Source organism: Nesoenas mayeri (genome assembly GCF_963082525.1).
Source record: "Nesoenas mayeri genome assembly, chromosome: 2".
In the NCBI taxonomy this organism is placed as follows: Eukaryota; Metazoa; Chordata; class Aves; order Columbiformes; family Columbidae; genus Nesoenas; species Nesoenas mayeri.
Genome location: NC_137543.1, coordinates 52,402,890 through 52,415,756, shown reverse-complemented (window position 1 = coordinate 52,415,756; position 12,867 = coordinate 52,402,890). Strand labels below are relative to the sequence as shown.

Below are 12,867 nucleotides of genomic sequence, written 5' to 3'. Positions count from 1 at the left end.
TCTCTGTAGTCCTGTCCATCAATGCTGACACCTTCAGATGACTTCAACATTCGGACAAAAATAAATCACAAGACACATCCAAATACAAAAGAAGACTATAAACAAATTAAAAGAAACCAAGTGTAGTTTTTTTCATAGGGGCAAATCATAAAACTTTGCCAAACTCTATCTTAAAAAAATAAAACAAGCAAGTTCAAAATTTTTGTTTCTTTTTATTTTATAGTTTCATGATCCTAATAGGCATATAATGTTTTAATATAATTTAATACAAAAATTATCTGAAATGCAGAAAATTCTTCCCATTCTAAATTATAAAATATAAACACTGCGTACCTACAACTCTTTAAATATTGTAGCAGTCTATTCCTTACAAAATCTTGTGTGTCTGAGGGCTCAAGCAAATACATGAATTGGATCTCTTTTGATTTCAGCCATGGCACATTAAATGTAGACTAACCTGAATCCTAAACCACAATTCTAGAGTAAAAAAGAATTAGAATCATAATGCTTCAAAATCTGGATGTAGAATCGCTTTCATATTTTACATCTTGAACTATGGTAACAAAACAGATATACTCGTCATTGGCTCCGAAATGAAACTCTGATTTATAATAATATAATTATTATAATGTATTATAGTTTGTTATTATAATATTTTAATTATTATAATTTTAATATTTAACAGGAACTATTGCTCCTCTATGCTGACAGTCCAGCTGAAGAAATGACAGAGCTGCTCCCATTTCCTTCAGCAAGACTAGTCATGTAAGGCTGGGAAATAGGAACTTACCCTCCCACTCTGCTAATTTGAATCCAGTCACATAAAAGTTTCTCTCAAAAATCACACCTTCATTGCTACAGCTTCTCTACCAGTGCTCTGCTTCATACACAGGTGTGGAAGTTGCCCATGAAAGGAATGGTGTCACTGTGCTGGCACCGTCCAGATGTGATAAATGACATTCACTTGCATCCATCCAGCCCAAGGGAGATTCTCAATCATAAACCAGTTTTTTTAAAGCAGTATTCTGGTTCCAGTTGTTCATTCAGAGTCACAGCAAACATAGAACATACAAACACAAACATACAGAACACACAAAATGCACTCAGTGTAGCAGGATAGAGGAAATGGTGCTTCTCTGTGCAGCTGGGTAGAGTTACATGGTTAGAACTCCACATGCCCAGGCTTCACATCTTCTCTTTTGTAGGTGTGAATCTTCAGACAGTTACCTAGTAAGGCAATTCATTCAAAAGAATTCACAAAAGCTTTATACATCTCATAAAGAATTGAGGCTCCTCTTTAGTGCCTGTATGTGCTGGAATATAACTAAGAAGTATTAAAACAGTCTTCCTCCACTTGATTTGGATGTCTGTTATGCAAGTAAGCGTTAATAACCACAATTATTTTTACAAGTGTCACAAAGACAGCAAAACCAAATGTATTATGTGCTTAGAAGTTACATGCAATACACCAGCATTTATTGTGCCTAATCACCCCATCCCCTCATGGACTTCCAGCCCAAGATGATGGTCATATCCTTCTGCTGAATTGAGCTAAATACTATGAATTAAATAATTCTTTTAGAAAGCATGAACAAAGGGGTCATTTCAACAGTCTCTAATCTTGCCTCACAACAGAGAAAATAAGAACAGCTGGTTTTTAGGAGTCTTTCCATAACAAGCCTGTAACTACCAATGCCTACTACCTTCACTGTGAATTCAACCTGCTGAACAAATGAGAAAACATTCAGAATGCTAATGTAAATATCCATTTTTAATATCTAAGTATTTCACAGTTGAAATAAAGTCATACAGCATGGCAACAGTATTCAAATATTCTTCTTCTTTGAGAGAAAAGCCTTTTTCTTAGGAAAATGCTTAATTAAAAATATGTGTTTGCTGCAAATGCTAGACATTTTGACTGCGGAATGACCTATACTTTTCTAATGGTGCTAAACCACAGAAGGAAGCAGTTAGCACTGATATTTGCAATGTCACCTAATAGCAATAATACAAATCAGAAACATTCAGACAAAATTGGTGGGAAAACATATGGCTTGGTTCTGTAACTGGATATTAACATTCAACCTTTAGGGAAATGCACGGAGATAAGTGCCACCACATCCTCACTGTGAGGAAGGGATTGCAGAATCAGCATATGTTTCAACATAAGCAGCATATAAAATGTTTATTCTGAGCACAAAACTTCAAGGTTGGTCCAAAATTCTGTAGTTATTGGAACAGGTCTCACAACTTCAGCAGCGTGCAAATCGTGGTCTTATTGAATAGAAGATAACAAATCTGCACTATTTAATGCTTTTATTGAATGTAGGTCCATTCTTTGTACATCCTATACTCTGTTCTTGCATATCCAAATCATCCAAATTGCCAGTATATAGTAATGGGAGTGCTGAAGTAGCACACAGACCACAACCCCACACCCCCCCACCCTAAAAAAGATACTCCCTAGGTTATATAATTAAATGCAATTATATTTTGACCAAGTGTGGGGCTTTTTTAATTTTATAGGCTGCAAAGGCTTCTGCTGAAAATATACCTCAATTGGCCATTTATACCAAATCATCACTACACTAGAACCAAGTTGATCCCAAGTTTCCCACAAGTGCAGGCCTAATCGCAACCCCTACAAACAGTGGCAGAAATACCAGTTCCACTGAAACCACAGAGACTTTTAGCAAGTGTCTGTACCAGTGATTTTCAACATGCCTGAATTTCAGGTGCCTATTCTGTAGGTATGGAGAGGTGCTAAGTGTCTCTATTTCCCTTACAGCCAACAGAAGTACAGTCAATACAACCAGCAGAGTTGAAATGGGGCTGCATCTCGTCCTGAAGTCATTACTTACATCTGATTAGCCAAAGAGCATGTTGGACGCTGCAGACTTGCACCTGAGCCACCTCTCCTGCAGGTGTCTAAGCTCCCCTGCTCACGTTCAGCCCCCTGTAAGGCAGACAGCTGAAGCCAAGGCAAGTCAAATCCCACCTCTGGATTTTTTTCTCTTATAACCTTGCTACTGCATGGCAGCATTGGCAGCCAGCTTGTGTTCCAGCCCACGGATGAGCTTAATTTGACAAAAATATGTCTTACTAAGAATTTATCCTAAGGCATTTATGGCAAGCAGCGAAAAGATGTTTTGACAGTAGATTAGCCTACAGAAGCCTAGATGTTAAATGAAAGCAAACCATGGAGTCAGTAATAAATCTCAATTATATGTTGCAGCAAAAATCTATTTTAAAAGAATCCTACTGAACCCTAAAATTGTTTTTTATTTTCATCTGGCATTAGAGACATTAAGCTGCTTCTCCTGGATGGACGTGAGTCTCATGTTTCCACTGCTAGTCTTCCTTTAGCTGGCTTTTTTGCTTTCCAAATTTACATAAAAAGGTCAGTATGTGTTTGCAGGTGTTGGGGTCTGGGGAACTACTTTTTCTTTAAAAAAAATGCCAGTGACTAACCACTAGCCCAATGCTCGCCCCAACCACAAACATCTCAACTGAAATTCCAGAAAGACCATGGTCATGTCTTTATATAATCATCAGGCCCTAATATACATTTTCAAAAGCAAGCAGAGAGTGTTTCAAAATGGTCTGCACTGTGAAAAGCACAATTTTGAGGCATCCCTGTGGAATACATAGTTATGATGACCTCAACTAGCACACACTACCAAGGAGGCTCAGTGTCTCTAGGCACATAAGGATGCTTTTAATCTGCTCTGCACTAACATGTAGCATGGCCAACATTTGCAGCAGACCTACTCTGAGCTAAATCCTGGGGAAAAAAACACTGATGGCTGAGGGCTTTAACAGGGACTGAAACTGAAGGAATGAGTATTAGAGACTAAGTACTTTTTCCAGTGCTTAGTGTTTATTCTGTGCCTTCACACCATCTGAGCAGCACGATGGGAGCAGAGAATTCCTTTTGTCTGCAAGGAACTGCAAGGGGGCAAAGACCTGGCACAGGCGACTTGCATTCCTCCCTCCTGCTCCATCTCCAGCACACTGGCCATCAGGATGGAGAGAGATAAGTTGGTTTTCTCTGCCTCTAAAGAACCCTGTCCCCTCATCTATTTGTGCCAGGGAAGGCGCAGAGAATCACAGCGCCCAAATCAGCTCACTACAGCCTGGTCTCTCACCCATGGTTCTCTTTAATGCTGAACGTTAACTCAATATATCCAAGAGAATCTGGCTGAACGTCATTGCAGAGTTTGTTTCTTCTTCAATAAGAGGAGCAGAAGATCACAGGAACTGGCCCAAGACAAAAATGCTCAACTCTTGTCAGACAATGCCACAGGGTATCATGTATAGTTCCATTCAAAAATCTCTAAAAGTGCCATTGTTCATCACTTATACAGTGAATTTTGATGTCACTCACCCCAGTTAGAATTCTTCTATCCAAAATACGAGATTCAAATTACAATTTTCTCTTTTGGGAGAGAAATATTTCTTCTTGCAAAGAAACAACAAAGGAACTGCACGCTCTGAAACATGCCCCCATGTCTCATACTAGCATTTTGTTTTTCCAGTGATATGTGTTTGTATGTGTGCATGGACATACGCATCTCTATATACCTCCCCCACCCCATCTCTCTCTCTCTCGCCCCCTCAGCCACCAAGGATTCTATTCTTAGAAAGCTGACCACTGAAGTCCAGTAGGGAATGCCCAAAAAATATGTTTCAGCTTTGAAACTTTCATACTCTTAAATGTTCATGAATTACCCCTCCTGAAAGGCAAGTAGGCAGCCTCTTCTAATGAGTAGAGAAACCAAGACACAGGATGCATTTACCTGACTTAAAGCCACAGACAGTCTGTGATAAGGCCCAAAGCAGAGCTTTTTTTTGGGATTTATAAACTTGAGTTATCTTACATGGTTTCTTCCCTCCATTTTGCTGCAAGATAAACTTACGCCAGTCAACCACATGACAGACCAACAGCAAACCACTAAAACCCCACTAAATAAAATGCAATAGGAGAGCCCTGAAAATACAGTGCTTTCAAATGGATTTCACAGAATGTCTGGGGTTGGAAGGGACTTCTGGGGATCATCTTGTCCAGCCCACCTAAAGGAGGATCACCCATAGCAGATCACACAGGAATGTGTCCAGGTGGGTCTTGAATATCTCAAGAGAAAGAGACTCCACAAGCTCTCTGGGCTGCCTGTTCCAGGGCTCTGGCACCCTCAAAGTAAAGAAGTTTCTCCTCATACTCAGATGGAACCTCCTACACCTCAGTCTGTGCCTGCTGCCCCTCATCCTATCGTTGGGCACCTCTGAAAAGAGTCTGGTCCCATCCTCTTGACACCCACCCTTGAGATATTTATAAACACTGGTGAGATCCCTTCTCTTCTCTTCTCTTCTCTTGGCTGAACAGACCCAGCTCTCTCAGTCTCTCCTCATAAGAAAGATGCTCCAGACCCCTAATCATCTTTGTATCTCACTGATGGACTCCCTCCAGTAATTCTTTGTCCTTCTTAAACTGGCGAGCCCAGAACTGGATGCCGTTCTCCAGATGCGGCCTCATCAGGGCAGGGTAGAGGGAAAGGAGAACCTCCCTCAACCTGCTGGTCACACTCTTCTTAGTGCACCCTTTCAGAAGAACTTTGCAGAGCAGCACTGTGATTTAGTCTAAAGTGATGGAGCAGGAACTGACTCCGCAACAGGTGATGTTTTAACAACACCCTCATCCACCTCTCCCAGCAACGGGGACCAAGTTTCTCATCTTACACCAGTGGAAAGGTTGAGTGAGGATGCACAGCACTGCACCTGAGAAACTGAGCTCCAGTGCTATCTCTTCTGCTTCTCTGCCCATGAAAGAAGCTTATTGCTAGGATCATGCCAAGAAAGAGCTACTGCTGACAGAATATGTGAAAACATCCATAGCGTAAGATAATGCATATTTTGATGAATGCAAAAGCTAATGTGTGGTCTTGACTAGGACCTTAACTTTATTAATAAAACACTGCATTGCTCTGAGAATTGATACTTTTCAAGACACCAGGTCAAAAGTGAACCAGAGGAGAGAGAAAAGATGAGATGTGAATGTAAAAAAGAAGTCAGATGGGAGTAATAATCTACAATGTGTAAAACTGGCATTGCCCACTTTCTAGTGGTGCAGAATGCTCCTTGCTTATTTGAGTGACTGAAGACAGAATAAACCAGGTCAGCAGGTCAGAACAGAACAGGTCAGCAGCTCCCTAAGATTAATAATTTGCTGTTTTGGCAACACTTTCATGCTTAACAGAAGAGACCCCAGACCTCCAGGTCACACATTTCTCAAACAATAAAAGCATAAAAGCTCCATTTATTTACATCAACAGGAACGGAAGAGCAGTTTTTTGAATTATTGCAACAAACTCGAATGATGTGTGAAATGAAAATTGTATCCAGCTCCCAGAGGACAAAGACTCCGTTGCGTTCAGTGCATGGAGGCAGAGATAAATGCACAATTTCAGGCTCGAGGAGACAGCCAGAAAGTTTACCACACCCAGCAGGCGCTCAAAGATTTTCAAACAAGCACTCCAGGAAACTGAAGCACGTTCTGAAGTTCAGTTTCCTTACTGTTTTCAATGCAGAACCCCTTAGGCTAACCTCCCTATGTAGTCAGCTAGCTGGAGCCTGTACAAAGAAACTCTGCTTCACACAAAATACACTAAGCAGGAAAAAAAAAATCCTAAAGATCTTTCTTGATATTTGGAGGGGAAACATTAAACCCTCACTTTCCCTTCAAGTTTCTGGCATCCTGAAAGTTTTTCTCATGACATATGCATTGCTAGACTCCAGTGACAAACAGGCTCTGATCTGTGCTGACTTGTGTATCTTAGGTTTGATCCTGCCTGGTGCTGAGCACTCTGACACTGGTCTGTATGCTTAATTTCTAGCAACTGAACAGTCTCAGAGAAAAATACGCTGGGACTGTTGAAGGGTTGAAAACCACATGTGGATATCCTAGATGCGGATTTCCTACATGGTCTTAGTCAGGGGCTGATGTGTTCCAGTCAGGTCATTCTGGAGTTGCCAGAAAATAAAAAAAACCCCAAAAAAAGATGAAGCCATTTAGCTTCAACTGGAAGACTGATACTCTGTTTTTCAGTAACAAAATCCCCACTTTTACTCAATATTATTTTATTAATAAACATTTAATACTGCTTATTAAAAGTTGTGTGTTACACAGTTTAGTCATCTACCCTGATATTTATGATTGCAGAAAATCAGAAGTAACAGTCTCTAAAGTTACTTCAATCTTCTGCCTTAAATCTTCCTCTTGGCAACAATTAAAACCTTGATTAGTTTGGCAGTGGGGTTATTTATGGTCATTTGAAAGTACTAAATGTCAAGAAGTTGGAAAACATTGCTCAATGATTTGGAAATGCTTGCTAATTTAGCTATTTATTCATTCATCATTTCCTTGACCATTTTCTAAGTACATGCAACCTAGTGAAATAATGAGTTTGCTTATTACACTTTTATCATTAGTGTTAAGTTGAGAAGCTCACACTAAATCCTGAAATCCGCTCCCCACAAGCTAAGGACAGGTGACCCAACTCGTTATACACTTAAGCACACAAACATCTTCACTCACATGAGCAGAATTAATGGGAAGAACTGATAAAACAACCTTTCTTCAAGACCCTGAGCAACCTGATCTAACTTTGAAGCTCACTCTGCTGTTGGCTGGGGGCTATGGGAGGATTACGTGACCTCCAGAGGTTCCTGCCAGTCTAAATTTTTTCCTATTTGATTTACTACCTCGCCCGGGGAAGTCCCATTTGCCAGTTCTGTAGCAAAGATGGAAAACCAGAAAACATCCCTCTGATTCAGTCACCTCAGTTCACTACGAAATTTAAAATGAAAGGAGGTTTGCCCCAAAATGGGCCATAATTGGAGCATCTACAGTACAGCCCAGTGTCTCAACACACTCTACAGCACAAGAGGCAAAACAAACAACTGATACAACAACATCCTACCTTGAAGCAGATACACTAACCAGAGGATGCCCCAGAGAAGCCACAACCCTAAACAGTGTGTAGGATATAGCCAGAAGGGCATCACGTTTCTTTTACAATCAGACAACACAATTAGAATTATTAGAAATTTGTAACTAATAAAGTTACTAATCCATTCATAAGAAAGCTAGGAAAGGAAATTCACAACAAAAGAAGTAGGGAAGGGGTCAGTTATTTATGAAGCTATATTAAATTTCAAAACATACAAGCTCTTTTTTAGTGGGTAAAGACACTAATATTTTTGTATAAGTACCTTTCAGACCAATGGCCCACTAATAACAAAGTTACTCCCTCCTTTGCTAGCCACTGTTTCAAGAAAAATAAATCAGGATCCCCCCATACTACAAAGGGAATATACTTCAAAGGGCCGCTCTGCTTTTTCTTTCTACTCCCTCTCTTCCTATCTCTTGAGCAGCCACACTTCAACTCACATTTATCCTTGGCACCTTAATCAGCCAAAGCATTCACTAACTTTTCAGTGAGGAAATGCACTATCAAGCCTAAATACCTATAAAACACTTAAACAATGAAGTGTAATAATTTCCTCAATTTCAACTTAACATTTCAGGAAATAAACCCTGTAGCCAAACTCAAATTACAGTTAACACTCCCAGAAGTGCAGTCATTCCAACAGTGTATATTTTTCCAGACAAATGATATTTTAATGGGCCTAAAGGGTAGATAAAAAGGTTCATGTACGCATATGATTTTTAGGCTTAATCAACAGAGCTTTCTATTTCTAAAAAATTAAAAAAAAAATCAATGCTGACTATATTCCACATCTGAAATACACACTCTCTTATATGTGAACACATGGAATTCAGGAATACACTGTACGTTTAAGGCAGTGAAACACTCCCACATAAAATGCAATGAGCTTTTTACTTTAAGTAAATGTTATGCATAACCGAGACTATACCTAAACACTAGAAGGACTCTTTAAACCTAGTCTTAAACTAACTTAAATCAATAGTAAATCCAGTGACTGACAAAAAAAAAGCCCTAATAGTACTTAAGTACTAATAAAACCCATGCATCTATGATACAGTGAACAAACCCTTTGTTTGATTGGGATCTCACTGTCCCCACTGTTTGCAGCAGAATGAGTTCTCAGATGAACCTCGGGTATCGGAAGGAGATGACACAGGGACTGTAGTTTATTCTGATGAATATCTCCTATTTAGTTCATTTTTAACTTCTCTATGTAACAATACAAAGGAAAAAAAGATAATTTCAGTAAAGTCCTCACAGTCATTTCTTTGTTGCCTTTATAGCTCTTTCCTGTCCTATTTTTGTCAACATTAGCTAACAAACACACATAAACACATTTTGTTATTAAGACCACTACTTCTACTGAATATTTTTCACAGGAATGAAATTACTCCTGGTCACAGGAGTTTGCAGGATTTAAACCGTGTATTTCAAATGTTTTGGATTAGTTCCTTTCTTACTCTGCCACTAAGAGAACGCATGTATCAGCAACAGACAGAAAAATAAAAGTCAGAGTCTATAAACAGAGAGTTTTGGACTTAATAAGATTTCAAGGTTTTGATATTCCAGCTGCTTTCAGTGTTAATCAGCTGGTGCTGTGATAAGTACTTAAAATGTTATTTGTTAAGAATAAGGAATTACTTTGCAGTTATGAAGAAAATAACAGGGATGTTCACCAAATAAAGTCAAATTAAGGAAACAAAGACTTACGATAAGCATTTAATTCCATTCTCAAAAGAACAAAAAAACCCCATGAGATGGGCCACAGCAAGCGAGACCAAATGTCTGTTTAGCCCCATATTCTCTCCCTGACATCAGCCAACTCCAGATGTTTAGGAGAAGCACAAGGACAGACAATGCCACTTCAAAGAACCACAGAGTCATCTGGAAGAGATGGGACTTCTGGAGGTCACCCAGTCCAGCCCCCTGCTCAAGCTGGGCTTCCCCTTCTGACTCCTGCCAAAGATCTCACCCACTCAAGCAGTTCTCAGTTCAGGAATTTTCTGAGCTGGAAGCAACGCCTTTGCACTTTCTTCATTATCTACTAGCACATAGTCCAAGAAAATCTTAATTTACCGCCTCTGACATTTCTTATCTTAATGTTTAGTGATTTATGTGTTCAAAGAGCTCAGTTTCAACCACTCCTCACTCCTCCAGGGCTCCACTATCGAGACTCCATACGACAGAGGGCAAACCCCATTACACAGTCCATAAGCTCAGTTAGAAGTCTAAAATTGCCAGTTCAACCCTCCAAAGGGAAACAAGGGAAATTACACAAGACAGTGCTACTCAGCTGTCTGCTGCCTTTGTTATTTCCCTCAAACTCTGGTGTTTATATACTCCAATAGAAAAAAGCTATTTTTTAAACAAAAAATAACAACCCAAACAAACAGAAAACAGTGCATTTGAAAGCCATATGCCCAATACCTATTGTCACAGACCCCAGGGTAGCAGTGCCATTGATGTCTGCAGTCTGTTTTGGGACCTCGTAGCACCGGTCTCATCCTCACTGCTTCATGTCAAAATAAAAACTAGTAATTCTTTGTTGTAAAAGAATCCTCAGGCCAACTCTGAGCCTAACCCCATGAAAATCTATGAGTGTCTTTCCACTGACTTGTGGGCATGGTAAAATAGTTTCACAGAGCCCTTATCAACTACAGCTTTCAAACACAAGTGTGCAAATATTACTGCTTTTAAAGGGGAGAAACTGAGGAAAGGGGATTTGCCTGGGACCAGCCAGGAGACAATGAGACACAGCTGTTCTGTGATTCCTGCTGTACCTGCAGGCTCACACTGCCTCACTCCCCTACACCGTGTTGTAGGTGGTCAGTCTACCGGCTACCACATGGTCACACTCAAGAGCAGGAAGCTTAAAATCGAACAAGTAACTTTGTGCTACCCCCTGCAGAAACCTTTGCTGGCTGCTCTCCTCGCTGGACAGCTGACAGGAATACGCACGCAGGCTGCGAACACGCTGCCTCGCGTTCCTGGCTCTCCCTCGCCGCTACGCACCGACCCAGCAACACGGAGCAACCACAAAACCGGCTCTGAGCACCGCGGTACCCCCGGCAAACCCGGGGCGGGGTGCGCAGGTGTGTTCCGAGCAGGTGCTGGCGTTCTCGCCGCCCATGCTCAGCCTGGGTGCTCCCCCCGCGGCAGCGCGGCCAGACGAGGGGTGCCAGCCCAGCGCCCCCTGGGCTGCGCGCAGCGGACTGGCTGCTCGGACCAACGAGGCGCTCAATCTGGCTCTAATTAGCTTCGGCAGACTGATGTTTGCAACAAGAGTCAGCGCTTTGTTCGGGGCGCGCTGAGAACCAGAGGGTGGTACGCGCCCTCCTGCCTTGGCCATACGCTCTTTGGGGAGCCGGGAACAGCCCGAGGGAAGCGGCAGCGACCGCTTCTCCGCTGGGGCTCGGCAGCGGGTGGCCGAGAGCTTTCCCTCCCGAGGTCGCACTCTCGGCTACTTACACCGGGGTGGGCTGGCAGGGGAACTGGTTCCAGGCGCATTTGTACTGGGCCTGGACGTAGCTCTCCGTCCCGTCCAGCACCGAGCAGCTCACGTTCTTGTTCACTATGTAGGCGCACCAGTTCCTGGGGGTGAAAAGTAAGGGCCATCAGGGACGAGCAGGAGGGGGCCCGCACGCCGCCCCAGCCCGCAAGCCCACCCGCCTCAGCTCGCCCCAGCTCGCCCAGCCGCCGGCAGCGGCTCCCGCAGCCCCCTCCGGGGCGGGCGGTACTCACTTGCTGCGGGAGCCCGGCCGGCTGTACCGCAGGTGCGGGGTGGCGTGGCTGAGCCCGGCGCCCAGGGCGAGGAGGAGCGGCAGCGCCCAGCCCGAGGGCGCCGCGGACCCCGGGCACAGCTCCATGGGGCGAGCGAGGAGGGCCAGTGCCGCTTCGCAGGCTCCCTCCGTCCGTCTGTCCCTCCGTCCGTCCCGCCCGCTCTCGCCCGCTCCCAGCTCCCTCACTGACGCAAATCCCCCCCACCCCGTTTCCGCCCTCCACGGCGGCTCCGCACCCCCCTCCGGCCGAGGCGCCTCTCCCCTCCACCCCCGGCCGGCCGGCCCCGGCCCCTGCCGCGGCCCCGCTCGCTCCCGGCCCCCCGCCCCGCTCTCGCCCCCCGGCCGCGGAGCAGCGGCGCTCAGCGCAAGGGCAGCCGCCAGCCCCGGGCGCTTGAGCGGGGCTCCCCGGGGGCAGCCTCAGCGCCTCGTCCCCGGCCCGAGGTGGCTGGTGGGCGCCCCGGAGCCCGTTTTTCCAACTGGAAAGCTGGTGTGGGGAGAGAGTCGGGCCCCTGGGAAAAAGCGGGGCAGGCAGGGGGCCATGCCTTCTCCCCCATGGGCAGCTCCGGAGCCACGGGCAAGCGGGGCTGTTTCAGGCCCCATGGACTCACGCTGTGTGTAAGGAAGGAGGTTTTGGGGGGCTTGCTGCTCCTGTGGTCCTGCTTGACGCCACTGCCTCAGCAGGGTTGGTGTTGCCCTGCGTGGCCCAACAGCTCGTTGTGACCCTTGGACCTGGGAGGGCTGCTGGTGGCTACACCTGTGAGCGATGTGCCGTAGGGCATTGTTCATAAGGGGAACCATTTGCTGGGCCACAAGACCAATGGGTGTTCAGATTCACTCAGGTGTTAAAATCTAATTCAGACACCTTGAGTGGGTGGCTTGCAAGGCCATCTGTGATGGGTCCCACCATGGTCCAGACTACAGGGAGACTCCTCTGTCCTCCTCAGCTCCTGCTTTTTTGGAGTGATTGCTTTGGATTCAGGCAAACTGAAGCATCAAGGCTGGGCCAGGGCGGGCTGCTCCTGCCAGAGAAGAGGAAGGGAAAGGAGAGAGCTGTCTTTGGGTGGAGCAGAGGTTGGGTGGGA

The 12,867-nt window shown here is 44.2% G+C and overlaps 1 protein-coding gene across 1 annotated transcript in view; it reads right to left on the bottom strand.

The window, feature by feature from the left end:
* Positions 1 to 11,872, bottom strand: part of EMILIN2 (elastin microfibril interfacer 2) — a gene marked incomplete at both ends in the record, with an annotated part of 33,390 nt that extends 21,518 nt beyond the window's left edge. The window contains 2 exons of the mRNA XM_080339039.1: positions 11,475 to 11,597; positions 11,748 to 11,872. Of these exons, the coding sequence (XP_080195165.1) occupies positions 11,475 to 11,597; positions 11,748 to 11,872 (248 nt within the window). The remainder of the gene's footprint in view (positions 1 to 11,474; positions 11,598 to 11,747) is intronic.
* Positions 11,873 to 12,867: the final 995 nt, after the last annotated feature.